Source organism: Panicum hallii, chromosome 2 (genome assembly GCF_002211085.1).
Source record: "Panicum hallii strain FIL2 chromosome 2, PHallii_v3.1, whole genome shotgun sequence".
NCBI lineage: Eukaryota > Viridiplantae > Streptophyta > Magnoliopsida > Poales > Poaceae > Panicum > Panicum hallii.
Genome location: NC_038043.1, coordinates 49,945,408 through 49,972,911, shown reverse-complemented (window position 1 = coordinate 49,972,911; position 27,504 = coordinate 49,945,408). Strand labels below are relative to the sequence as shown.

Below are 27,504 nucleotides of genomic sequence, written 5' to 3'. Positions count from 1 at the left end.
TGAGGCTCATAAAGCCCAATCAGGCGGGGATATCAATTCCATCATCATCGTGGATTCGTGCCGGTTGGCAGTGCGCCAGTGCCCTCTCACTCTCCGCCCGCCTCCTCGAATTCCGCCATTGCCGCCGCAAATCCTTCCGGCGCCGGATCTTCTTCCGATCGCTTCGCCGCGCACGCTCTGCCCGGGGTGCGTGCGGGGACTGCCGCAGATGGCAGTTGAATTCGACTTGCTGCCGCGTGGGGCTTCTCCGTCGCGGCACCCGGCTCCGGCGCCGCGCCGACGACGAGGACCGCATCAGCGCCCTTCCCGACGACCTCCTGCTCCAGATCCTCTCCCGTCTCGGCTGCGCCTGCGCCGCCGCCAACACGAGCCTCCTCTCTCGCCGGTGGCGCGGCCTCTGGACCCGCTCCCCCGAGCTCACCTTCCACATGATCACGCCTGACCAGCTCCACGCGGCGCTCGGCCGGATCGTCCGCCCGGCGGGCTCTCTCCGCATCTTTCTCCCCGGCCACCACATGCTCTCCCCGGCGATGCAGATGCCGTCGAGCCTCCCTGCTTCGACCGCACCGCCTCGTTAAGACTGCATTTTGCTCCACGCTTGAGGCTGGGTGACCTGCTGCCTCGTTGCCCCTGCCTGCGCAAGCTTCGTCTTTCCAATTGGCTGTTCGACTCTGTCACAATCCACTCGCCGTCACTGCAGGAGCTAGATGTCTTTGCCCTTGTGCAGCTTCAGCGTGTCGACATCATGGCCCCTATGCTTAAGAAACTGAAGTTTACCGCCATTAACGGTACCAAAAATGCATTCAGCTTATCACTGTCAGCACCACTGGTGGATGATCTCTCATGGCGGTGCCATGCTCGGTCCACAAGTGATAGGTTTGGTGTCTTATGGCGCATGTGGAACCTGAAATCAAAGACGCCAGAGCACCTTGAATACACACTGGTCACCAACAGCAGGGAAAATACACGTTTGCAGCCACAGCACCACTCTCATGGCGACATCCTCTTGCTGGACATAGGGGCTACTGTGCGTCTCCTGCTTAATTCCTTTCTGTTCTGACTATAAATAGTTTCATTTTTTATATAAGGAATAGTTTCATATTTGAAGGATTGATCCGAAATTGTTGCAGGATAATTTGGGTAATGTTGCCTGGACCTTTGAGCGAGAGATTTCCCGAATTCCAGTGAGAAACCTCTCTGTTTTAGAGCTGAAAATTGCAACAAGAGGGCATTTTTATGGAGCAATGGTGCTGGATCTACTTCGACTTTGCACCTCTATACAAAAACTTAAGGTGGAATTAAATCGACATGAGGTAGTTACTCGTGTCTTTTTGTTGACATATCGAATTTAAACTGGTTGCTCTGGCAATACGCTTGAGATTGCAAGTCAGTGTGAAACATCATTACATCAGTTAACACATTGTACTTCAATTTTTATCTTAGGAGAGAAAAGAATGCTCCGTAAATGGTCATTGTGATCAGCCTAACAACTGGAAAGATCAAATTATATCCCTGACTGGTCTTACAGAAGTAGAAATTGATGGCTGCAAAGGAGAAGAGCACGAGATTGGTTTACTGAAAGTATTGTTGACATGTGCTGAAATGCTTGAAAGAGTGACCATCAACTTGTCTATAAATGTCCCACGAAGTTGCTGCATACTTGGAACTCCCTAGCATTTAAAAGGCACATCTTTCAGTGAAATTCAATATTTATCGCTGGTGTGGTGAGCAGGTCTTGTTTGAATGATTAGAGTGCTCCTAAATGTAACAAAGTATGCTTAATCTCGTTGTAACTGTAATATGTGCTTTTATTGTAGTTTGATGTTTACCCTGTATGTTCCTGCCTGAATTAGATTCGTATTAGCTCTATGAGTGTTGTGTGTACTGATTTCATAGTATAGTGATAGCTGTTTTTCATGATATGTTGTGATGATCTAGCCTAATGAAGTGGGTCATACTTGTGTCCATCCCTTCTTTATATCAAAATCAGCTTCGTTTTCCTTTCTAAAGTTGAGCAGCTTCCAGTAATTGTGCCTTCTACTTATGGAGGAATCAGTTTAGGTTTTCATGATCTTCCCTAGTTCGTTTTTAATTATCTTTGTCCTGATCGGGAAGGTAGGCAACTGCCATTTTTTTATGAATAGAATATTTGCTTTGAGACATTAAACATAATGGCCTAAATAAGACAAGAATTTATATACGGGTATCTGGAACTGCCCATTTTCTGATCTTTAACTTGAGCGCCGTAACATCTCAACATGATGTAACCTAAATATCTGAATTTGCAAAAAAAAAATGGCATGTGTAGTTCAGACCAACTCTACAATGTCAGTGTTTGACCTAAGCGTGCATCCCAATATTCTGCTGCAAGTTTTCAAAAAAAAAAATTCTGCTGCATTCAAACCTGTCCCTCTCCGTGGCCCATGTTTAGCCATAGGAAGTTTTAGAATATGCATTCATTTCTTTGCTCTAGATTTCTTTATGGCAGAGGAAGAGTATTCTTCCACTTGTGTTTTTTTTTTCGCAACCGTGTCTAAGCACGTTTTTCATTAAGAAGAAGAGAATTACAACGACGCAACTACGAGAGAATCCTCGTCATACTATTCTTCCACTTGTGTTGATGCAGATGTTTTTGTTTTTTTTTTGGAACAGAATATGGTCTGTGTGTGTGTTAAAGCAATCTTTAAATTTAGTATGCTGCTGTAACAGAGCTGTGCTATTATAGTAGAGCCAATTCCTCCAGTGCCATCAAAATTTACAAGACTTCCCTTAGTGCCATAGAATTCCATGAAATTCCTTCAGTGCCATTCAATTTAAGACTAATCCCCTTAGTACCATTCCGTCCATATTTCCATCCATGAGTTGTTAAGTGTGCATGGAAAAGATAATTTTACCCCTCCTGAGTCATGGCCCCACCTGTCATTCTCCTCTCAATCTACCTGACGCTCCAACTCCCGGCGATTCCCCCTTCCTCCGCTCCGATCTACCGTCTCTAGCTCCTACCGGCCACAATCTCCTCTCCTGCAACAGGCCAGGCGCCACTCGGCAGCCAGGCATCACTCCTCGCCACCGCTGGCGTGGCGCGTGCGGCCCGCCCAAGCGCTCGGCAGAGCGACGCCGACCCGGCAAGCGCCGGCGCCCGTCCCCGACCCTCCCCCCAAGGCTGGTGACCCGCGTCCCCTCATCACTGCCCCTCCACACCCACACCGCACCGCGTATCCTGACCAGCCTTCGCCGCCTCTCCACACCCATGCCAGCGCGGCGCGTCCGGCCCGTCGTCACCGCCCCTCCCCGCCCATGTCGACACGGCGCGTGCGGCCCGCCCAAGCGCTCGGCAGAGCGACGCCGACCCGGCAAGCGCCGGCGCCCGTCCCCGACCCTCCCCCCAAGGCTGGTGACCCGCGTCCCCTCATCACTGCCCCTCCACACCCACACCGCACCGCGTATCCTGACCAGCCTTCGCCGCCTCTCCACACCCATGCCAGCGCGGCGCGTCCGGCCCGTCGTCACCGCCCCTCCCCGCCCATGTCGACACGGCGCGTGCGGCCCGCCGCGGCACATCCGGCCCACTGTCGCCGCCCCTCCTGAGACTGGACGACGAAGGCCAAGACAGCGGCAGCGGCATTTTGGGGTCCATCACGAGGGGAGATGCTGGCCGGCTGCCGGCGGCAAGCAGCGGTGCAGGCATGGTGGCGCAAGCGCAGGCCGGCCGAAGGAAGAGGGAAGGAAGAGAGAGAAAAAAGAGAGAGATTAAACTGAGATGAGCACTGACAGGTGGGACCACAGATCATATGGGCAAAATTGTCTTTTTCAACCGTACTTAACAGCACATGGATGGAAATATGAACGGAATGGCACTGAGGGGATAAATCTTATATTCATTGGCACCGAAGGAATTTTATGAAATTCTGTGGCACTGAGGGAAATCTTGTAAATTTTGATTGCACTGAGGGAATTGGCTCATTATAGTAAATGTTTCATTAACCCAATATGCTTATAAGGAATTAGTCACAACATTTTGCTGAGTGGGTTGCCGTTGATGTCTTGGTATCCTCGTATTGACTCTTTTTGTTGAAAATTGAAATGGTCCTGGGAAGTCTCTATCTGTTTTTATAGTTGCCATCAAATGAAAACTGCACATGATTCAGTTCTTTGATAATCTTTCCTGCTAATTTCTCTTTCAATCATGATATAGATATTCCAATATATATTTCTGATGATTTTGTTGAGTAGATACCTCTTTTTTGACGCGTTGTTGAATAGATATTGTGCTGCTTTTATTTGCCCAGTTGTTCTTTGGGTCAGTGGCAATCCGTGCCCCTGCAACAGTGATATAAAACACAAGAATTATGATTCTTTTCTTAAAAGCATGTTTCCACCTTTGCTCACATAAGACTTTTCAGGTCTGCCACTGGGCACCAAGTTTCATCTCGTGACCATGAGTATGCTTTTTCGGTTGCGACTCGTATCTAATTCTGCAATATACTCAATACACCGGTGGAATCCTGTTTCGTACGGTTTGTTATCCAGTTTACAGTATCTTGTAGCTATTTTTGTACTGGTAGTATATACTAGTATCTCAGATGGTTCGCCTATGGAAGTTGGCCTGAGCTGAAGAAAATCCGGAAAGTGAGTTGCACATCAGCAAATTGTCTCCTCAGTTATACGATGTGCTTCCTTTTCATGTTACACTTTCGGCTTGAGCTATTCTTGGCTTGCAGTATTTAACAGTTTATCTGTATCTAGAAGTAGAAACGTATAGCTGCTACCACTGCGTTTGAGAGGAACATTGTCTTGAAACAAACATAATAGTCTCTTTGGTAACATCCTTAAAGTACGATAATATCTGGATTCAGTGTCATTGGTGGAAAAGTATAGTTATTTCCTTGCATGATTCTGTGATTGGTTGGATGTGACAATTCCAGTAGATACTATATGATTTTGTATCTTTGGAGATGATGGGTGCAGTTGAGTGAGGCTAGCTTTGTAGTTTTGTTAGTAGATCGATGTAGTAAGTATGAGGTGCTGACGCCCCAAAGATTTTTTTTTTTTTGTTGATCATCATATTTCATGTATCGAAAGCGAGCATCAAATGTTTCTTTTTTTCAACGAACTTGTGAGTTATGATGGGAACTGTGAACTTTGCTTGTGTGGTTGCCAAGGCAATTGCATGCATGCTGAGTCCAGGTATGGTTGCCTCGGCAATTCCATGCTGCTAAGTCCAATGAGCCCATGAACGTGAGTATTGTGTTTTGTTGCTGCTCTGCAGTTTTCTTTTGTGAATTATCGGAAACCCATGTTTGTCGGATGATAGTGTAGATCTGGATTTGTTATGAGTTGAAAACTGTTGCGATTTCCACTCTTTATCCTGTGATTGGTTGGATGTGATGGTTCTGAGATTATGAATTCTTCCTGCCGGTCATGGAGAAGACAAGCATCGCATTGACCAACATTTGTTCTAATGGATGCCATGGAATGACCGTACCGCATCCAACATGAAATGCAAATACTTCACATTGCATGTAGTTTTCTCAGTTCTTTCTATAAACTCTACCATACTGACCAACATTTGTTTGAAACTCAGTTATTGATGCTTGCCAAATTGACTGTAGGATAATGCAGAATAACTTAACCTTCCAGTTTTGGTGGCAAATATTTTTGTTACTATCTGTCGTCAGCTACATGCTGCCTACTTATATGCTCACATCAGTATATGAGGACAGAAACGACTTGAATCTTGAACCTCGAAAATATTGATAGAAATATGGGAAATACAAGTTATTTTATAGTTTTCCACCATCATGATCATGCACAATCAAGAACTCTGTAATCAAGATCCACACATGCCACATCAAAAATGCTTTATAATAGCTGCTCGATCCACATATCAAGCATCAATAAGTTCTTAGTAGTTAGTATTTGTCATAATCTGACGCATATAATCATACGAGGCTCTGTTAACATCTTTAGTATTGAATTCTTTGGGTTAGAAGGTTGCATGGTCATCTTCATGACCTCACTTTAGCAAGCCTTGCTCTCCTCTTCTAGATCTTTCTGATCATCCTCGATACCCTCATCAACAGTTTGTAGCTGCACAATATATAAATGGTTTACTTACAGATAAAGTAACGAAATTCACGGTAATCACTATCCATAAATTAGGAAGTAAATTTTGGGTTATAAGGTCAATCATGTTGATTGAACTTTATGATGAACATGTGAATCAACTTTTTACCAGGCGTTTCGTAAGTTTATTTCCTTGAATATTAATTGTATGGGACAACATAGATCCAGAAAACCAATAAGAGCCCCTTGAAAGCCATTGCTAACCTTATTCTACTGTTTATGATTTACAGAATCTGAACATGCAAACAAATACAAGGGCAAAACACCTACGTGTCCTGGAACCCTGCTCATTGAATCTTTCTTTATCCTCTGAGCTGCTGGAACTGGAAGCCGTGAGGCAGTCTCAGCTCCAAGTGCCGCAAGAACCTTGTCAACCTCCTCTTCAATATCATCTTCTACATCCTCAGAATCTAAAGCTGAATCAACTGTTTCATTAACCATATCTTCCATCACCTCCGCTTAAATGATACAAATTAATTAATTAAGCATGGTTAGAATATAAATTCCAAGGTCTAAACTAAAATCTTTAGAAAAAAGAATTACTCCACCCTCCTCCATAATTTTCTCAATCAAATTTGTTGAAGATAGATATGACACATCGCCGAAAAGTCCCAAATAGAAATCCTACAGTCTAAAAAGAAGGTGGCGACTAAAGTTGCTGTTTCCATTTTCATAGAATTTCAAGATTATAATGGTTTTAACCTGCCAATCCTATAATTTTAGAGGTGACCAAAGGAACCACCGTAGGCCCGGCAGAGTCAGCTAAAAGGCTAGAGAAGATATCGGAGTGTAGCCTTGAATGCAATTTATAAATTCGACAGCAATAGTCCCTCGGACGCGCTTTTAGTCTTTCTTTCTTGCACAGAAATAGAAGTTTCTAGGTGATCAGTATGGCAACCATCTCATGAACACAAAGATTTCATGAATACAGAATTCATGGATTTTGAACTAAACATGCAAATAAAAGTATTGGCTGCAGATGTTTAAGCACCACAAATATCACTACACTTACCTTCAGCATTTCTTTGCTTAATTGCTGCATTGTATGAGCCAGTTCTGGAGCTTTCATTAGATCGTTAACAATTTACATAACTTCAGCACTCTTTGACAGACAATCGGCAGTTCTTTCAATTCCTGAAATTCACATTAACTTAATTTTGAGTTCATACAAACTGTAAGAGAAATTACATTTGAGTTTAGAGATAACAAGCTTCAGTAACAGATGAAAGACATTTAACATTTAAGAATCAATCCACTTAGAAGTATTCTGATAAACTACAAAAATATTTTGACCAACCCAAATGAAGATTTAAATACTAATGGAGACATGAAGTGCCTTGGTATTAGATTGGCTGATGGATTGAAGTTTAATAATTTAATAGTAATTTAATTCTAGCAATAAAAAATCTGTATAATCCAACAATCTTGCACTCACTTATAACACCAAAACTGATTGGAAAACTATGCACTCATAATCAAATAGTAATGCAAGAGTTTCTATGGTGAAGTAAACACATGATACTTAAAGCAGATCCTGTACACAGCCATTCACTCATTCCATCCAGAAGCTTCTCACAGTAGACTCAAGCTTGTAAAAGTAAACCCTCAAGCAGAAGCCAAAATACTGATGAGGCAAACTAGATTCAAGAAACAGACTTAATAATTCAGTTATAGTGGCTGAAGAGCAGTCATATTTACTAACAACTGAAGTACTTTTTGATAACTGGGAAATTCATCCAATTGGATATTATCTATAGAAATCAGTTGATACATTCAGGTACTTAACCTTCCAGAAGCTCATAAAAAAAAATTAATTCATACCAATAGTTCCTCCAAGCCGCATGGACACTGAACATATTTGAGCCTTGTTTTCAAAAAGGCGGTTCACAGCACGTCTTGATCTTACCAATTCCCTAGCAAGAGTCTGGCACATGCAATGTAAGAAATCAAACATTGGGCTCTATACAAATTTCAAATGTGTTTATGGGTGGCAGCATCTACTTAGCAAACTAGTCTATTTTAGGAAGAGACAAAGTAATAATAAAATGCCGTAGTACACATTTTCTTCAATCAGAAGTACAGAACTCTGAACTCAGATCCTTATAGTGCATATATGCAGGAACAATATAAATGCGGGGCACCAGGAAGCATGGGTTCCCATGATAACTGAGAAGTGGAAAGCGAGGAACTTGAACATTTGGCATTCATACCAGTACAGTGTTTGCTTGAACAAGAAGAACGAAGATGAGACTCAACGCACCTTGGCAGAGGCCATGTCGTTGCGCTTCGCGGCCTCCCTGATGGCCTTCTCTACCTTCTTCTCCTCCCTGCGCACCTCTGCGGAGACACAAGCAGCACGTGCTCGGAACAATCGGTGCGTGCGGCGAGAGTGAGCCGAACGAACCCCCGATCGACGATCCTCGACTCCCAACCGCAGATCCGATCCCGGCCGAGCGCGCGCATGAGATCGAAGGGGGGAATAATACACGAAAAAGGGAAGGGCCAGGAGAGGATCGGAGGAGCTTGGACGCGGCGGTCGAGGCCGAGGCGCTCGTTGCGGAGGCGGCCCTGCCACTCGCGCAGCTGCTGCCGCGGCGTCGGCCGCCTCCATCCGCGAACTGATTCCCCGCCGGCGGCCGGCCGCTCTAAAACCCGACGCCGGCCCGAGCTTAAACCCTGGTCGGTCGTCGCGCTCTCATGCAAGTTCCGTGCGTCCCGCGACCCCACGATCGATCATCGATGGGAGGTTGCGGAGAGGAGGATTTGGATTTTGTGTGAGCTAGCACCAACCTTTTGCTGTTCGTGTTCGGCCCGGCCCAATCGAGAAATCGGATTCGAGTATTTGACTCGCGGCGATCCCCCGTAAAGGTCAAGACCCGGGAACTTGACGAGTTCGAGTGAATTTAGGATGTGAATTTGAACAAGAGATTGGTACCATTGCCGACACCAATTTTTGTTCAGCACGCACCTCGAGGCTAGCTATTGTATTTATTCAAGAATCAAGAGTGGAGTGCAGGGATGGTCTTTAAACTTATCCTCAATCGAATCATTAATTTGCGGATAGAGTTCTCTAATCCTGTTTATTGTGTGCCACTCGAGGTTCAGAAAAGTAGTAATTAGAGTTGAGAAAGATGCTTGGGCATGACATGTGAATCATAACAAACTTTTGTTTTATTTTCATTGATTGTCATGTGAGCCAACAATGATATGAATAATGAGTTGCAAAGAATTGGGTGACAGAAAAGCCACGTAGATGCCAAGTTTACATAAATCAACGTTAATACAGAAGCTTCGACCTTGAGTGACAGTGAACGCACTATGGAGTTAGATATATTCAAGTAGGATGGTAATGACATTATTACTTGCTCCCTCCTTTATAAATTATAGTTCATTTTGGGTTTGTTCTAAGTTAAATTTTTCAAACTTCGACCGAGAGTTTTATCGAGAAGAAAGCATCACATCTATAACATCAAATTGGCTTCATCGAACCTATGTCTTCATAGTATATTTACTTTGTATTGTACAGATTAATATAATTTTTATAAATTTGATTAAGTTAGAGAAATTTTTGGGACGGATGGAGAAATTAATTGGAGCCTTGGAGGGAACCACTTGTGCTATACTAAAACACGGTGGCATGTCTATTGGCCAACAAACATAGAGATTTATCAGATTTTCTCATGTTGACATGTTTGTTCTTTTAGGTTCCTAGTTTTTTACTATGACCTATGTCTTCATAGTATATTTACTTTGTATTGTACAGATTAATATAATTTTTATAAATTTGATTAAAGTTAGAGAAATTTTTGGGATGGATGGAGCAATTAATTGGAGCCTTGGAGGAAACCACTTGTGCTATACTAAAACACGGTGGCATGTCTATTGGCCAACAAACATAGAGATTTATCAGACTTTCTCATGTTGACATGTTTGTTCTTTTAGGTTCCTAGATTTTTACTGTGACCTTAAAATTATAACAACACCCTTCTCAATTTTTTTTCCCAAGTGAGATCTGTTCCTTCTGGTGTTAGTGGGCCGGATCATGGGCTACTTGTTTCATTTACGGGCTTATATGGGCTGAATATATAGGCCCAGCCAAACGATTGATTAGTTCCAATTCCAACCATTCCCTTCCTCTCTTTTCCGAATTCAAATCCCCCAACCCCAACCAATTCCATTCCTCGACGGCTACGGCACAGCAGCACCAGCACGTCGACATGGACGACGGCGACCTCGACTCCGCCGCACTCTGGGCCGCCGTCGACTCCGCCGCCGCCCAGGCCTCCCGCGTCCGCTGCGCCTCCGGCGACGACGACCACCGCGGCGAGGTGCTGCAGCCCGCCCGCCCGTTCAAGTCTCCGCGACTCGCCTCCCCCTCCTACGCCACGCCGCCGCCGCCGCCCCTGCCTCTACACCCGCCTCCGACTCATGCCTCTCCCTACACCACACTCGACGCCGCGGCGGAGGCCAGGAGCCGGCTTGTGGTCGTCGAGAGCCCGCCCCCTGCGCCCTGGGGAGTTCCCAAGGGGAGTCCCATCGCCGCCGACGGGTGCTTGCTGCCCTCCCTCTCCGTGGCCAACTTCAGAAAGTACCAGGAGGTAGCCCTCTCGGTGCGTCTCCCTCCCTCCCTCCCTCACTCCCTCTCTCACACACAGACACGCGCGCGAGCGCACGCACAATCCCGTTCCTGTGCCGTGCGCCCGTGCCTGCGTGATTGGTTCATCGTTAAATTAACCCGTTAAATCGCACTACTTCTCTCGTTTACTTACAACTTGCAAGCCATGGAGTCTACTTTTGAGATTTAGTTACCGACTAAGCTTCATCAGACCCATGTTATATAAACAGTAAATCGTAATTGCGTAACTACTGAGATCGGAGCCGGTAAGTGGAATTGGAATTTGCATCACTACCATTGCATCGGCGTATGGATCGAAATGAGCAGTGTGTTTACTGATGATCACACACAATCCGCAAGTTAATGGTCAAGCTTGAGTTGTTTCTGCATCTTGCCCTATCGAAACATCATCCAGTAGACTCAATTGACTACCACAAAACAGGAGTGGCTCCCTCCCGCTAGTTTTGTGGTTACGTTAGCTATTTTTTATTATGGTAGACACAGTTAGATGTTATTGTGCGGATGGTCTAGCCTATTTGTTCACGCATTAGGAAAAACCACATGTCAAACTTATGTGTCCTGACACAATAATAATAACTTTGTTAAGTTCAGTAACATTAAATTTTGGCTTGTTTTTGCTTCATTGTCTCAAAATTAAACAAAAGTATGCTCTCATTGTCTCCTCATATATGCAATGAGTATGTGATTTCTGCACCAATTTTTGCATTACTGTGTCATTTAAGATGTTGTGTTTAACGCCTCGGTACGACGCAGTGCGGAAAAGGAACAAGAAACTTGTTTGTAACCTTTCTGTAAAATTGTTCCTTGATGGATACAAATCTTGATTGCGTATGGGTGTGGACAGCTTGGAACCCAGAGTCCTTGCTACTTCTGAAAATTCCAGCATACAATTCCCATCTTCGAAATTATGGTATTCTATAATATACTTGTGTAACAGAAACATTCTGGTCATGTTTCTGTTCTGGACAATTGTTTTCTCAATAGCACACGCTAGTTTAGCTGCTTTATCTTTTTGTCTAAACGTATAACAACAAATATCAGGATCTTGTATTCATAACTTCCCTGCTCGTTTACAGATTTTGGAGAAAAGTGACTACACCACTATCAGTGGGAATCCATACATAAAGAAATCAGGTCCTTAACTTTACACTACTGTGGCTATGAGTTACGATTTGTTCATGGAATCATCACGGTGCACACTTCTCTAACCCTTTTCAGGGTGGAGAAAAATATCTTGCTTCTTCAATATCTCATTTGAAATCAAGGATCGCTCCATCGAGTTCGATGATGACCGCAATGTCAAGCGTGCTGAATTTCTTGTTCGAGCGTCAATGCTGTATGTTACTTCTAATTGAAATCAATAATTATTTTCTATGAAGTTTGCCTGCTTTTTGCTGCTTCTGTTAGTATGTTACTTATTAAGCGCTAATAACTCTTCTTTCTTTTTGTATTTAAAGAGGTGGCAGGTTCTCAGATGGTTGGGGCTCATGTGATCGACGAGAGAAAAGGTTTAACAAACCTAACCATGATATCCCCAGCACAGCTGAAACCAGAGCTAAGAACAAGGCTTGCCAGGTATGGAAGACTTCAGCACTTCTCCATCTTTTGTCACATCTAAATGTTGCATAACTACTGATCCTAAGATGTAACGAAGTACAAAGGGTGAGCAGCTGGTCTATTTCCAATCATCCCAGAAATAGTGTCACTGTGTCTTGTAAAGCGCTCAATCTTATGTCATGGATAAATGTTGTGTTTCAATATGTGGGATTGACGTGTGTTTACAACCAAAACATCATTATGAGATAATTCCACATTTTGGAAGACCTGGTAATGTTTTGCCTATAGATCTTTGGTAGAATCGTTATGAACTGAGTCACTGAAATCTTGCAGAAAGGAACATTGTGTGCAATCTCTAACGTTATCTGTTGACGGGATGGATTAATATGAACTCTTACTGGTTAAATTTCGACTTTTCGAATGTGTGCATGTGCTACATTGTTTCACTGTATCCTCTCTAGATTTTTCAATTTACATGTAAAGAAACATGATGTCTATGGTCACAAAAGTTCTTGGAAGTAGGTTTGAACCATGCACATCATATTCTAAGTTCAAAAATCAAATGCACAGTTTATGTTTTATTATATGAAATCAAGTGATATGTGAAGGTTTAACCATTCTTGCTGTAAATATGTTTCCTAGGATCTTCTAGGCATTGGAAATAACCGTCCCGGATGAAAGACATGGAAGGACAGTGACAAAAGTGTTTGTTCAGGTAGGACCTCTTCCATAAATCAAAGACTAAAACAGCGTGCCAAAGGAATTATTGCAAGCTAAACTGAAGGCTGCATTTCCCTCGCAGTACAGAACACTAAAGTTGCGCCGATGCAAGCAAATGGATTGTACTGATAGTAGAGTAATATGTAAATGATTTGTGCTGTCTGGTACATCGGTTTCTATGTTTGATCATCTGTATGGCATATACACTGCAACTGCATTTTACTAGCAATCTGGCATTGCCTTGAGAAGTTGGTATATGCTATATAGAGGCACTTTTGGGCATTTTGTCTTGCATGTTGCAGGAGTTGATTCAGGTTTCTTGAATACTAGCGGCAGCATGTGGTGTAGTGGGATATTTTGAGAGTATCAGAAATGTATATATTCGTATGATGAATATTCGGCGTGCAGTCTACGTATTTGCGTGTTATATACTAAATCAGTCAGTGGAGCATGTGCATTTACCATACTAACGGACCTATGGGGCATCAGGTGGATTGGAGCACATAATTTGGGGCCAGTTTGGAGAACAAAAGATGCAGAGAAGATTGGGAATTTGGGATTAGTTATTCATCTATTTTGTCTGCTTCAACACCACAAAGACGCAGCTTATGTACTGCTATGTCATCTCTCGACACTTGAATACACTATCACTGCAAAATCTTGAATAAGATGCATCCTTTTTTCTTGAAATGGCATCAGGAAGATTTTACTATCTGCTTAAGTAAAATGCGGTGCACAAAATCACCTTTCCCAGTGATAGTACATACTTCGCCTAGCTACTAGTTTGTCTGATCATTTCCCAGTACTTCTGTGTTCTTTCTTTGTAGTTGTAGGTAGCCGGTTGTTTTGTATGTTCTTTGTCCAATGCAAGCTTTGGTGGCAACAAGAAGAAATATGGGAGACCTATGATTCAATGGTGATGGTTGGGCCGGGAAAAGTCCGATGTCTGGTGCCTTGTACACAGTCCAAAAAGAAAAACAAGAAAAGATTTGACTTTTCCTTGAACAGGAAAAGTCTGGTGCTCAGGGCTTGATCAATGATCACTTCGTATAATATTCTTGTCACTGCTGTAATGCTGTTGCTGGCACAGTTCTACTACTCCGTACTTCCGTAGTCCGTACCATGATTGCCTGGATGACTCGGTCAAACACCTCTCTTTGGCCATCTGACAGCCTCTTGTCCTTGTGACCTTGTCCTGTTGTCCAGCGCTGCAAAACCCACACTCCCACTGTCCCACAGTACCTCTCTCACTCCGCCCGGCCACTCCCACCCGAGCAGCAGCAGGAGCGGGGCTTGCCGGGCGCCGGGCGCCTCGCCGTCGTTCCGCGCGCGCGTTCGCCGCAACCTTCCGGCGCGTCGACTTCTGGTATTTCCCCCGCCCCTCCCTCCTGCTCCAACGCATGCTGCTTGGTGCTTGGCCCCCATCGCCGGCCATGCAGTTCTTGCTGCCATGTTGCATCGACGCGTGCCTTGGCATCGCCAGTGCACGCGAGGTGTTCGACGCATCACCCCAGCGCGCGGGGCGCCGTATCGCTCCCGGTTTCTTTAGATCCTGACGCGTCCATTCACGGTGATGATGTAGCGCTAACGCTCGCGTGCTGTTCTGGTGTGTCTTTCTCTGCTCTTTGCAAGATTCGGCTCGGCGGGCGCACGATGGCGGACGCGACGCCGCGCTCCAGGCAGCCGCCGTCGTGGGCGGACATCCCGCGGGACCTGGCCGGCATGGTGCTCCGCCTCCTCCCAGCCTGCGCGGACCGCGCCCGCTTCGCTGCCGTGTGCCCGCAGTGGCGCGCCGCCGCGCGGGAGCGACCCCTGCCCCCGCCGCTGCCGCTGCTCGCGCTCCCGGACGGCACCTTCTACAGCCTCCCCCATGGCAAGCCCTTCCGCTTCCCTGGTTTCGGCTACGCCGGCTACAAGAGCGCCTGCGGTGGTAGATGGCTTGTCTTCCCGCGCGACGATGGTTGCTTCTTGGTTGACCCCTTCGCCGGGGCCACCGTGGCGCTGCCTCCTCTGTCTCGCGTCCGGCTCCGGCCCCCTAATGCAGTGGCTAAGTATGTTCAGCTTCCGGGGGTACGTATGTTCCACCCTTACGCCACTTGGATGCATATCCAGGACCCCGAGAAGATGCCCGTGATAAATAAGATGATCTTGTGCTCGCCAAACCTTGTCGCTGCATTCGCCGGCTCTACACTCGTCGGTGCTGGAAACAACAGTCAGATTATAGTGTGCCAGCCAGGGGCTTCTTCATGGTCGGTACGCGCTAATGACAAATGCGAGTTGTTTGAAGACATGGCATTCTATCAGGGAAAGCTCTACGCCCTTGCTAATGATGAGAACCTCCTTGTCGTCAACATCAGCCAAGACCCAACCACCGGCGATCCACAGATCTCCCGAATTGGGAGGGTCATCATGGGCGATCTGTCGTATTCGACCAATATGTCAGACGATGCTAAAGGGAAAAAGAAGCTCTACCTAGTCGAATTGGGTGGCGCGTTGCTGATGATACACAGGAAGGTTTGCTGCAGAAGGGCAGGCGAGACACTTGTGGCTGGACAGAGTGAGTTTGAGGTGTTCAGGGCTGACTTGGAGCACTCACAGTGGGTGAATGTGACAACACTGGGCGACGACCACATGCTTTTCCTTGGACGACCATGCTCTAGGGCTATGTCCGCATCTCAGTACGGAATGCCAGGCGACCAAATCTTCTTCTTGGATGATGTTATGGAGAACTGCAAGCAGTACTCCTATGATGAGGAGACCACTTCTGTCAGTGTGTATAACATGAGAAGTGGTGTGGTCTCTTCCCCTCTGCGAATGATCTGGAAGCACGAGATGATGCTTGCGACATGGCTGTTCCCTTGGGACTAAGGTAAAGGTGTTGTCTCTGAACGTTGTGCGGTGATTAATTGCTCCTACACTAGATTTTAACTTCATCAGTATTGGTGTGGCCTTGTATTTCTGTGTTGTCTACTTTCTCTTTTGGAGAAATTTGCTGGTCACTAGTTATGTGCCTATGCAACCTGTGAAATACATTGAACACACTATTGTCTGACCATAGACCCATGACTGGTACCTGTAAGACATTGGAGTTGACCGTGCAATGCTCATGTAGTGAACTAAACTGTGATGTGCTACCAGTTGGGCTTTCTACTTGTGATGTATGTATGCACCGGTGCTTCATTGTGCAGGTTGATTGTGCGCTTTGATGCATGCATTATAGATTGTACTTGAGGGGCCAAGCTTCGGCTTGATGTTTGCCGGTAGTAACCTTGCGAGTAACGGTAGTCCTGATTGGCGCGTGGTGTACCCGCGGACGGTCTATCACAATGTTAACCACTGATGTTCTCCATATCACATTCCAGGATGCAACTGTGGTTAGGATGCTTTCCTTTTGAGCTCAAAATTCCTAGACGTCTTCTTGAGTCTTTTTGTCTGGAATCGTGTGTTCTTCTTGCTCATGGAAGCTGATACCTGTGTTCTTCCGCAAGCTAAGCTGGATAAGGCTTCGCCTCCGCAGCTACCAACGTTTAATTCTGTTTGATTTGATGCAACTGCATGTTTTTGTGTTACACAGCGACACTTTGCTTCCTTTTCTCAAAGACAATGTCAGTTTCTTCAAGATACTGTCTCTTGTTAAAGAAGAACTGCCCTTTTTCTTGAAACTGAACCGGCAAGACATTACTTACTACTACTTCAACAATCCAGGATGAGCATCACCGACATATTCCGATTACCAGCACATAATTCTCGTACTGATTCTTCTAGTGTATGTTCTTTCCTATATATGCAAGCTGCTGGATGCCTCAATGCCGAATTGTATGACTTGAGCTGGTTACTACTGCCGGACTGTATGATTGTGTTTCTGGTATGACTCGAGCTGATCCTGCAATGCTCAAGTTGTGAGCTTGTGATGTTTGGTGCTGATGACCGATGATCCTTGTTCATATGTTCTACTGTAGACTGTAGACTGTAGGATGAGTTTTATTCAGTTTTCTTCATGTTGGCTCACATCCTTGATAGAGTTTACAGGATCTCTAGGAATAGATCCATCGGGTCTTTTCATTAATCTTGAGAATAAAGCATGGATTACATCTAAGGTACACATATACGGGAGAGAGAAAGATAGAGAGAGGTAGACCTTCGGGCTTGGTGGAGGAGCTTGCCATGGTGACGGTGACGGTGTTGCGGTGGTGGGAGCAACGTCGGTGGTCGAGGACGCCGACGTTGGGGACGCAGGAGTGGCAGCGTGGACGACATCGGTGGTCGAGGACGCTGACGTCGAGGACGCAGGAGTGGCGGCATGGTCGTGGATGACGGTGGCAGCGTAGTGCAGTAGGCGGCGAGCTTCCCGCCACTTCAGCGCTCCCCGTAGATCGGTTAGAGTTTTGTCGGTGGGATTTTGGGGCACGATGAACTTTGGCATACATACCCCCGCGGCCCCCACCTCTTCTTATATAGCGCTGCGCGATGGGAGCCCAACAACCACGTCTGAGTTGGATGTCCCCGATCAGGACGCGAAGGACTCCGACTCGATCGTTGGACCACGTCGGACGAGATCAATCCAAACAAACAATCCTTGCATTCCAGAGTCACCCAGTTTCCTCCGTCCTTCACTCAGCACATTGGGAAGCAATGGGTACGTTGAATCACTGATCACGTTTTAGTTCTGACATCATCTGCATGCTGGGTAAACGTTGACCAGCGCAATTCGATTATCTGCCACCGCGTACAAAGTTTATGATGATTCAGAGCTAAGCAATGTAGGGAAGGAGGAAGGGACAGCGGGAGAGACTGGAGGGGACAATCTGGCAGAGCAAACCATCCGCCCGTGGCGGCTCATCAGCAAAACGAATCCTCGTTCACCCATCGATGGCGACGCAGTAGCTCCGAACTCCTCGACGAGCGCCTCGGAAGGCGGCGAACGGACGGGCGGCGGCGCTAGCAAGAGAAAGCGCGGGGCCAATCTGCAAAATGTAGGGAGTAAAGTGCAAAAGTTCAATCGCGATCCAAATCAGGGGTGTAAACGAAAAGTTTAGGGGGCTAAATGTAAAAAGTTGGATCGCGGTTATTAATCGAGATCCAAACCAGGGGGTTAAATGAAAATAGAGGGCTTTCTCCGGGCGAGCCCGGGCGGCGGCGGCGGCGAGCCTGTGGAGATGCCGCGGCCGAGCGGATTTGTGTTCTTTCGCACGGAGGAAACGCCCGAACCTTGCCAAGGGCTCCCAGACGGCGTCCGTTCCCTTGTGAGTCCCACTCCCCAATACGCTAGAGCGGTGGCGGCGGCGTGGCTCGCCCATCCACAACTCCACCCGCGTGGCCGCCGCATCAAACTTCTGCCGCGGCGGCGATCTCTGGTATGCGAGCTGTCCCGACCTCTCCCTTCTCCTTGAACGCTTGCTGCTTCCTCCCTCCCCTTCAAATGCCATTCTTGTCCTGAATCCTGTCTCGCCATGTGCAGTGCGCAGTGCGTGCCAGTAGCTCGACGTATTGCCTCTGCGCGCAACGCGCCGTTATGATGCAGCACTAACGCGCGCATGATGTTCCTGCGTCTCTCTGTGCTGCCGGATTTGACTCGGATGGCGCGCTGGGCACGAGCAGCTGTACCATCTTCTGATGAGAACACTAAGGTACAACTCTACTGAATAACAGCCTTTTTGCAAAATGAGAATGAAATGTCACCAGGGTTATTTGCTAAATTGCTAGGAAAGATTTCCTCCTCCTTGGGTACCAAAAGTTACAGGCACCTTATATATTTGCTATGTAAGACAATGGCTGTTTCTCTGTTGCATAGAGATCTAGCATGCTACAAGAGGTGAAGTTTATATAGGACAAACTACAATGTTATCATGGATTGCTAAAAACCTTTCTTAAGTACACATAAGTTTGAGGTAAAACTAATGTCGCAGTGATGTTGGTGACCCTCCTGTGACTGCATTTAGTAGCCTTGGCAATGGTGGCATGTCGAGCTCAGAAAGACCCTCAAGAACCTGCACCACCTCGGCCATGGTCGGTCGAGCAAGCTCATTTTCTTGAATGCACCAACATGCTACTTTGCAGATTCTTTCGACCTCCTTGAGGTTCACGTCACCATGCAATTTTGCATCCAACAGACTTCCAATCTCTCCAGTGAGAAGCTTGCGTGCAGCTTGCATAGGGAAAAAGGTTGAATAATCACCATCCTTAAAGTACTCTGGACACGAATTCCTCCTTCCTGATATGATTTCAAACAAAACCATGCCGTAGCTGTAAACATCAACTTTAGATGTAACAACTGTTCCGCCAATCCATTCAGGCGCTAGGTATCCAATAGTTCCTCTCATTGTAGTCATGGCATGGCTGAATTCCCTCCCCAAAACCTTTGCCATTCCAAAATCTGCAATCTTAGGTACAAAAGACACGTCGAGAAGTATGTTCTCTGGCTTGATATCACAATGTATAATGCAATCCCGGCAACTAGTGTGCAAGTAGGCTAGGCCTCTGGCAACTCCAATAGCTATTTGGTACCTGACATTCCAATCCAAAACTGCCTCATCTGCCTTGAATAAATGCACATCAAGAGAGTGATTGGGCATGTATTCATACACAAGTAACCTCTTATCGCCCTCGCAGCAAAACCCAATCAGTTTGACCAAATTGATGTGCTGGATGATTCCAACTGAATTCACTTCTGCTCTGAACTGCTTCTCTCCCTGATGGGCACCGTCCAGCCTTTTCACTGCCAAAGTAACAGAATCGTTCAGGTACCCCTTGAATACAGAACCGAAGCTGCCTCCCCCCAACTTCTCTGAGAAGTTCTTGGTTGCACGCTGCAAATCAACATATCGAAACGCAATGATCCCAATGCCACCCTGAGCATTTCCGAGTTTGCTATCAAACCACTTCCCTTTTCTCCTCCAAACCATCAGACCAAGGATGATCATCAGGATCGCAGCGGCAGCGCTAGCACCAACGGCAGCACCAATGGCAACACCGGTGCTAATCCGGCCACTCTTCTTTGTCTCCACACCTGCCACCTCCGCTGTGGCAAGGCGGATGTAAAGCACCTCCCCATTTCCATCAGAAGAAGCACCCGATTGTTGTTTCACATTGTACAATTTGCCACGCCAGACAGAGCAGATCCCTCCCCCGAAGGAATACGCAGTGCAAGAGCAGTTGCCCAGGCACGCCTGCTCGCAGTCACCTTCACCTGTAGCAGCCTGCACTTTCTCCGGGCCATAGGGCAACGTGACACTTGGCACGGGGTAGAACCTATCTCCGAGACCTGTCCGGTTTCCCTCACCTGCACAGCCCAGTGGAGTGTTCCTCATGCACCCATCCGTTCGGTCCCCCAGGTCCCAGTCCATGGGCGACCTCACGGAGAAACCCCTCATGCAGCTGCAGGTTTCATGCGCCGCGTCGTTGCAGACCGTGAAAGGCCCGCAGGTCGCGTGGACATCGCACTGAGCAACAGGCTGCCTGTAGTTCACCAGCCAATCCTGCAGGCTGTCCAGCCATATGCCCACGAGGCCCCGGCCGGAGACGTCTATCGCCGTGTGCACGATGGCCGTGTCATTGTGCAGGGTGTAGATGAAATAGGCCTCTTCCTCATTGTTGACGAACTTGAAGCTCGGCATGACGGCGCCGATCATCTCCGGCGCCAGGCCGAAGTAGTTGCCGTTCCAGCTCCCGCTGGACCAGTACTCCACGGTCGAGTTCCAGAGGAGGTGACCGACCCCGTTGAGGTCCAGCTCCAGGGAGTACAGGCCGGGGGCCTGGTCGACCGAGTTCTTCCTGGAGACCAGGCGGCGGTTCAGGCCGGTGCGCTTGCTCCAGCCGATCTTGGCGCCGGCGAAGAGGGTGTCCGTCGGGTGGTCGAAGCTCTGCCAGAAGACGTCGGACGCGTTGAAGGCGCTCCGCAGGACGAGGTTGCCGTCGTCGAGGAGCACGGCGACGGTGCGGCTGGTGGTGGCGTTGGCGCGGGTGGACCAGACGACGGACCGGGTGGCCCGGTCCAGGATGACCAGGTTCCCGTCGCCGGAGATGGCGAGCTCCGGCGAGGCGGGGTCGACGACGGGGCTGTCGCCGTTGGCGCTCCAGAGCGGGGTCAGCTTGGGGACCCTGTGGAACCATATGCCAAGGTAGGTGTTCGGGGACTCGCTGTCCGCCTTGAAGAAGCCGAGCGCGAACTTGCTGTTGTTGGAGACGAGCCTGGCGGCCGTGCCGGCGAGCCCGTTGCCGGGGGACACCGTGTCCGCGGCGGCGGCGGGGCGCGGCGGCGCGTGCAGGCAGAGGAGGAGGAGTCCGAGGAGAAGGTGATGAGGGGGACGCATGATGGTGAGCCGGGGAATGAGCAGGAGGGGAAGAGCGTGGTGGTGGAGGAATGAGGAACCAAACGGACAGGCCCAGCTGTTTAGAGATGGCTGGCGCCACTGAGATGAGTCCAGGTCGCAGGTCAACGCGACGCTCCGGTGGGCCGCGGCAAGTGGGGGTGGCGCGCGTCCCGATCGGCCAGTGTCAACACATGATGTGTGCTCGTCTGACGCTGGAACAACTTGGATAAATATTGTAGCTTATCTGAATGTATATATTGTTCTCATGACTTCACGAGGCAAAACATCAACGCTTGGGGAGCAAGGAAGGCTGCCTGTTCTTTAACAACAGGTGTCGAAGGCATGGAGCCTCTTTGGATTGATATATGCCCAACTGTCTGAAAGAAAGAAAGAAAGAAAGAAAGATTGGCTGAGAGACAGCTCCAAGGCGTTGTTTGAAAGATGGAGAAAAGACATCCATTCAGTGACACAGTCGCTGCATGCCAAGTCTTAACCCGTACTTTCATAGAACACGCAGCGAGGGCCATTTTTTTTTTACCGTGACATCTAGCCTCAGGACTGGATCTCAAAATTGAACTCTTGTTAGAATAAAAACCGTACAAAATCCTTCCGAATCCGCGGTACGCTGACCGCAGATTTGGATCACTCTCTTGGTCAGCTGAGGATGAGCCAGCCGGCCGGCGTCGCCGCAAACGGAGAACCCCCTTCCACACGGCAAGGCACAGGGAGTGGCACACAAACACACAATCTTTGCAGGTCAAGGAAAGAGGAGCCCGAGAAGGACGCGGGGGGTGGGACGAGTCGCAAATGGTAGCGCGCGGGAGTGCGGAGAGGGTTGCGAGCGAGGGAGTGAAAGAAAAACACGAGCACATGCACGAAGACGGCACCATAGATAGTGTTAGTGCGGCTGCGCCGGGCGAGAGGTTGACCTTCACTCCCTGCGCGTAAGACGGGTACGGTCAGTGCCTTCGATCGGAGTCGTCCCCGTCCAAGTCGTCGCCCTCCTCTCAGGGATCCGAGGAGCTTCCGTACGGGAGGCAGCGCCGCACCGAACCGATGACGACGACGCGGTGGGCGGCAGCCTGGCAGTAGAGGAATAGAAGTAGGAGGAAGGAAATAATAAATTAATTAGAGGGACAAAATGGAAAAGGGATACCAGAGGTTAGCGTAGCTGCAGCGCCAGTCTTCCTGGCGTGACGCGCGCGACAGGGTGATGATCATGCCCCCGCTGTTTCAGCCGGCACGACGACATTTTAGCTCGTCTCCCCTTGATCAGTGGGTTGCTAGTTGTTGGACCATGGGACGGTGGTTACTCCTACGCAAGGTGATAACTGAATCAGCATCTGTCTGAACTTAGTTCGTCTGCTACTTCTGTTCTTTGGGGGCAAACTGTGAAATGCTCATGGTATCAGTCAAAATTTTGAGTGTGCCGGTAGAACCAGTTGACTGAAAACCAGCTGAAATATTCGACAATTTTGACTGAAATCTGAAAATTTGAAGAGGTTGCATCCGAATGAAAACCGAAATTTCCGGTATACGTATTTGCCAGTGGTGTACGGTAGAACTGAATTCGCCGAAGAAGCAGTTTGTGGTAGTGGTACATGTATTTCTTTGATGACTCCTTATTTCTTGAATTGCTAGGTCTATAGTTGGTGTGAAAGTGAAAGTAAGCCCCAGGCTCCCAGTCTGATCTGTTCTATTTTGAGTACATTTTTATTCCTTTTACTGTAGATCAATCTCCATTTAAATCTGTCTTGTTATCTTGCCTGCTCCCCCATTCTAAAAAAAAGTCATTCTAGAAATTTTAGGACAAATTAATAAAATGGTAAAATGATCATGACTCTATTTATTACCATATTTAGCACTAATTGATTCTTACATGCACATGCACTTTCTAAATAGGGTAAGATGGCTTGTTTTGAGAATAAATTTTGAATCTTGGACCGAGGGAGTATATTTTTTTTCAAATGGAAAAGAACGAAGTTGTGCAGGTCCTTTTTCTCCTGTGGGCTGAGTGCATGTATTGGGCCGAACTGCAGCACACCCCCTCCCCCCCCCCCCCCCAGCTCAGTTTTTTTAAAAAAAAAGTTAAAAAATTAAATTCGAAAAAGGGGTGCTGATTTGGAAAATTTTCAAAAATGGGTACCTTCCGCCCGACCAACGAATAGGAGGCGTGGGGTCGGACACCTCCCGCCCATCCAACGGGCGGGAGGTGCCAAATCTTTTTCTAGGCCCCTCCTGAGGGCCTCTTCGCGAATAAGAAAGAAACTTTTCTTATTCGCGAAGAGACCCTGACGCGGCCGTGGGGGCATCCCGCTCGCCCAACGGGTGGGAGGTGCGGGGCCCTGACAATGCGGAGGGGCATCCCGCCCGTTGGGCGGGCGGGAGGTTCCTCTCCCCCTATATAAGCTCCCATCTGCCCCCTAAATTCCTATTTTATTCAGCAAAAACCAGAAATAAAGAAAGTGAGGAGAGGAAGAGAGAAGAGGAAGCGGCGAAGCCCTGTTCACACGTCGGTTTGGAGGTATATTCTCGTTCTAGTCGTATAATTACTTGAAAATAACTATAATCTAGGAAATATTTCTTAGGGTAGTTATATTTTGAATAGTTTTTAGTATTTTCAATTGCCATTTCGATCAACTTTGATTTACACGACTAATTTCGTTTATTTTTATAGTGATACACTCGACGGCAATGGGCCTCCTCCTGCAAGAATGGAGCCTCAGACGTTTGGCGCCTATGCTCCAGGGACGTCTCTCCCACCGGGTTCGACGCCAGCTGCTATTCTCAGGGCTTTACTCAGCATGCGTGGTCGATGGGAGCTCCTGCACACGATTGTCTATTCGGTGTTCCGGACTGTGACGGCGGCTGCGTCAGTTTGTCGGAGTTGGAGGGCGGCGGCGCCGGGCCAGACATCATTGGCCCCTCCCAGACGTATGACGCTCCACCTCTACAAACCCAGAATGACCCGTTCACGCCGGCGCCTCCTCCGCCTCGTCCTCACCGTGCTCCAGATGTACTCACGTACTCGGAGGGGCACATACGCCGACGGCCTAGGACTAGGGGGAGGAACAAGAGAGCGCGAGGACCGGGACAGGCGGAGTAGATACTCTTGATTCGGTGGACTCTGTATATTTAAACTGGTTTTTGTATCATACTATTTTATTTTTAACGGTTTGATATATCATACTATCGTAATATTTGGATTCTACGTTGCAAAATATTATCGCTTAACCATCTTCATACGAGTTTTAGATACCGTATTCTTCTTCATAAAATCGAACTAAAATTTTATATGTATACAAAAGAGTATGATGAATAAATCTTATATTTAAAAAAAGTATGAATTTAAAATAGTTTGTAAAATATAAATTCGAACAAAAAATAAGAAAGATATAAATCCGGGGCACCTCCCGCCCGTTGGGTGGCCGGGATGCCTTTGCCGCCGCGGAGGAGCCTCTTCGCGAATAAAAAAAGTTGATTATTCATGAAGAGGCCCTCGGGAGGGGTCTGGAAAAAGATTTGGCACCTCCCATCCGTTGGATGGCGGGTGGTATCCGACCCCACGCCTCCCGCCCGTTAATCGGACGGCAGGTACCTATTTTTGGAAATTTTCCAAATCGGCACCCCTTTTCGAATTTAACCTTTTTTAAAAAAAATTCCTCGGACCCTCCTTGGCCCGTTTTCTTTCACCACTCACCAGAGTCCCTTAGAAAAAAAAAACAAGAGTGTCATGTTCCCTTGTCTAGAAGGTAGCACAGCGCTCACCCACCCTCCCCTTCCTCACTCCTGTAGTCGTGTTAACTCCACACTCCTGTCCTGCCCGAGCTGCAGCAGGCAGCACCTCGCCTCTCCAGAGGTCCAGCCGCGCTACCGCCACCGCGGCGACCTCTGGTACTCTGACTACCTCGCCTCACCTCGCCCTTCTCCTCCTCCTCTAGCGCATGCTGACTGTTCCCCCTCATCCCCCATGACCGCATCAATGCCGCTCTAGCCGTGTGCAGTGGCGTGCACGCGAGGTGTTCGACGTATTGCCTCTGCGCGCACCGGCCTTGATGTGTCGCTTCTGGTTTCTTGGATCCTGACGCGTTATTTTACCGTGACGATGGAGCGCTCGCACATTCTAATTTTGCGTCTTGCTGGCTCCTCTTCGCCAGATCTACTCGGATGGCCGAGGCCACGCCGCCCGCCGGGCAGCCGCCGTCGTGGTCGGAGATCCCGTGGGACCTGGCCGGCATGGTGCTCCGCCTCCTACCCGCCTACGAGGACCGCGCCCGCTTCGCCGCCGTGTGCCCGCAGTGGCGCGCCGCCGCGCGGCGTTTCCACCTGCCCCCGCCGCTGCCTCTGCTCGCGCTCCCGGACGGCACCTTCTACAGCCTCCCCTACGGCAAGCCCTTCCGCTTCCCTGGCTTCGGATGTGTCGGCTACAAGGGCGCCGCCTTTGGCAGCTGGCTCGTCTTCCCGCGGGACAACGGCTGCTTCTTGGTCGACCCTTTCGCCGGGGCCACCGTGAAGCTCCCTGCTCTGTCTTCCGTCCGGCTCCGTCCACCAAATGCAGCTGATAAGTATGTGAAGTATCAGGACCATGTTACACCAAATGGGAAACACTACCTTACATGGCTGGATATCAGGGACTCCAATAATGTGCCCACATTAAACAAACTGATTGTGTGCTCACCAAACCTCGTCGCTGCATTCGTTGGCACTGGACATATAAGTCAGATTCTAATGTGCCAGCCAGGGGCTTCCTCATGGTCTGTACGTGCGTATGATCCATGTTACGGGTTTGAAGACATGGCTTTCTATCAGGGAAAGCTCTACGCCCTTGCTATTGATGAGAACCTCCTTGTCGTCAACATCAGCCAAGATCCGAACACCGGTGACCCACAGGTCTCGCGAATTGGACAGGTCATCAAGGGTGATCCTGACCCTCTGTTTGAAGCTTGGTTACCGGACGACACTACAGCCAGAAAGAAGCTCTACCTAGTCGAATCACGTGGTGCACTGCTGATGGTACGCAGGAAGGTTTGCTGCAGAGTGGTAGGGGACACGATTGTCGCTGGAGGGATCAGCGAGTTTGAGGTGTTGGAGGCTGACTTTGAGCACTCACGGTGGGTGAATGTGACAACTCTTGGGGATGACCAGATGCTTTTCCTCGGACGACCATGCTCCAAGGCTGTGTCCGCGTCTCAGTATGGGATATTCAGCGACCAAATCTTCTTCTTAGATGATGTAATGGAGAATGCAGTCATCTACGCCTTTGATGAGGAGAACACTTCTGTCAATGTCTATGACATGAGGGACGGCGAGGTCTCTTCTCCTTTGCTGATGGCCTGGAAGCACGAGATTCTTGCGACATGGCTGTTCCCTCAGGACTAAAGTTAAGATGTTACCATGCAGCCCTGGCAGTGATTACTAGTTGTCTCTGCCCATTCTGCGCTGCTTAATTGCTTCTGTGCTATCTGTTAACTTCATCAGTTTGTTTGTGGCCTTAGTGTGTTGGCTACTTCTCTTTCGGGAAAATATGGTGGTTACTAGTCGTGTGCTTATGCAAACTATGAAGTACACATCAAACACTAAATTATCTGACCGTAGTCCGGTCCATGATTGGTACCTGTAAGAACATTCCTGGATCGCACAGTGCTGGTGTTGTGAGCTTAGTTGTGACGAACCTTTGTGCTGCCAGTTGGACTTATTTGACTTATGGTTGTATGCATCACTGCTTCATTGTGCTGGTTGATTGTGTGTTTTTAGATGTATACATGCATGCATTATAGAATTATAGTACTTAGCTCTCGTTGGGTCAAGCTCCAAGTTGATTAATGTGTATCTGTAGTAACCTTTGCATGTGACGGTGTGGCTGATTGGCGTGATGTGTTATATCAGTAGTCTCTGTCACTTGTGACACGTTAATCATTGATGTTCTCCATATCATATTCCAGGATGCTACTGAAAAAACGGACTAAGGTCCCGTTCGTTTCCTACCCTCTAAACTTTAGACCCATCATATCAAAGAGAATCTTGCTATTTAGAAATATTAAATAAAATCTGTTTATAAAACTTTTTGCACAGCTGGGTGCTAATTCGCGAGACAAATTTAATGAGCCTAATTAATCCATAATCTGCCACAGTGATGCTACAGTAATCATCCGCTAA

General features: G+C 47.8%; 5 protein-coding genes and 1 pseudogene across 6 annotated transcripts; 4 read left to right on the top strand and 2 right to left on the bottom strand.

The window, feature by feature from the left end:
• Positions 1 to 231: 231 nt before the first annotated feature.
• On the top strand, positions 232 to 1,922 carry LOC112882345. Its single transcript, XM_025947373.1, has 3 exons — positions 232 to 1,027; positions 1,131 to 1,313; positions 1,444 to 1,922. The coding sequence occupies exons 1-3, from the start codon at positions 746 to 748 to the stop codon at positions 1,672 to 1,674; spliced, it is 696 nt and encodes a 231-aa protein (XP_025803158.1). The 5' UTR covers positions 232 to 745; the 3' UTR covers positions 1,675 to 1,922.
• Positions 1,923 to 6,008: 4,086 nt separating this feature from the next.
• Positions 6,009 to 8,863, bottom strand: LOC112881211 (annotated as a pseudogene).
• A 1,480-nt stretch (positions 8,864 to 10,343) lies between these two features.
• LOC112883441 lies at positions 10,344 to 13,435 on the top strand. Of its 2 annotated transcripts, XM_025948739.1 has the most exons (6): positions 10,344 to 10,736; positions 11,839 to 11,896; positions 11,981 to 12,098; positions 12,220 to 12,337; positions 12,962 to 13,034; positions 13,122 to 13,435. In XM_025948739.1, exons 1-5 carry the CDS (start codon positions 10,344 to 10,346, stop codon positions 12,995 to 12,997), a joined length of 723 nt encoding a protein of 240 aa, XP_025804524.1. In that variant the 3' UTR covers positions 12,998 to 13,034; positions 13,122 to 13,435. The 2 variants fall into 2 exon arrangements, with proteins under 2 accessions (XP_025804524.1, XP_025804523.1); XM_025948738.1 differs by having other exon boundaries at positions 12,962 to 13,435.
• Positions 13,436 to 14,372: 937 nt separating this feature from the next.
• Positions 14,373 to 16,091, top strand: LOC112882557 (F-box protein At2g26160-like). Its single transcript, XM_025947638.1, has 2 exons — positions 14,373 to 14,405; positions 14,672 to 16,091. Exon 2 carries the CDS (start codon positions 14,693 to 14,695, stop codon positions 15,905 to 15,907), a length of 1,215 nt encoding a protein of 404 aa, XP_025803423.1. The 5' UTR covers positions 14,373 to 14,405; positions 14,672 to 14,692; the 3' UTR covers positions 15,908 to 16,091.
• Positions 16,092 to 18,502: 2,411 nt separating this feature from the next.
• On the bottom strand, positions 18,503 to 21,461 carry LOC112881990 (G-type lectin S-receptor-like serine/threonine-protein kinase At2g19130). Its single transcript, XM_025946930.1, has one exon. The coding sequence runs from the start codon at positions 21,346 to 21,348 to the stop codon at positions 18,934 to 18,936; it is 2,415 nt and encodes an 804-aa protein (XP_025802715.1). The 5' UTR covers positions 21,349 to 21,461; the 3' UTR covers positions 18,503 to 18,933.
• Positions 21,462 to 25,142: 3,681 nt separating this feature from the next.
• On the top strand, positions 25,143 to 27,073 carry LOC112882155 (F-box only protein 7-like). The gene is made up of 2 exons (XM_025947142.1): positions 25,143 to 25,242; positions 25,506 to 27,073. Exon 2 carries the CDS (start codon positions 25,516 to 25,518, stop codon positions 26,725 to 26,727), a length of 1,212 nt encoding a protein of 403 aa, XP_025802927.1. The 5' UTR covers positions 25,143 to 25,242; positions 25,506 to 25,515; the 3' UTR covers positions 26,728 to 27,073.
• Positions 27,074 to 27,504: the final 431 nt, after the last annotated feature.

Coding starts and splice junctions, on each gene's coding strand:
- LOC112882345 (XM_025947373.1), top strand. CDS start 746: ATGGCCCCTATGCTTAAGAAACTGAAGTTTACCGCCATTAACGGTACC. Junction 1,028..1,130: donor TGCTGGACATAGGGGCTACT/GTGCGTCTCCTG, acceptor AAATTGTTGCAG/GATAATTTGGGTAATGTTGC. Junction 1,314..1,443: donor TGGAATTAAATCGACATGAG/GTAGTTACTCGT, acceptor TTTTTATCTTAG/GAGAGAAAAGAATGCTCCGT.
- LOC112883441 (XM_025948739.1), top strand. CDS start 10,344: ATGGACGACGGCGACCTCGACTCCGCCGCACTCTGGGCCGCCGTCGAC. Junction 11,897..11,980: donor TCCATACATAAAGAAATCAG/GTCCTTAACTTT, acceptor AACCCTTTTCAG/GGTGGAGAAAAATATCTTGC. Junction 12,338..12,961: donor CTAAGAACAAGGCTTGCCAG/GTATGGAAGACT, acceptor TATGTTTCCTAG/GATCTTCTAGGCATTGGAAA.
- LOC112882557 (XM_025947638.1), top strand. CDS start 14,693: ATGGCGGACGCGACGCCGCGCTCCAGGCAGCCGCCGTCGTGGGCGGAC.
- LOC112881990 (XM_025946930.1), bottom strand. CDS start 21,348: ATGCGTCCCCCTCATCACCTTCTCCTCGGACTCCTCCTCCTCTGCCTG.
- LOC112882155 (XM_025947142.1), top strand. CDS start 25,516: ATGGCCGAGGCCACGCCGCCCGCCGGGCAGCCGCCGTCGTGGTCGGAG.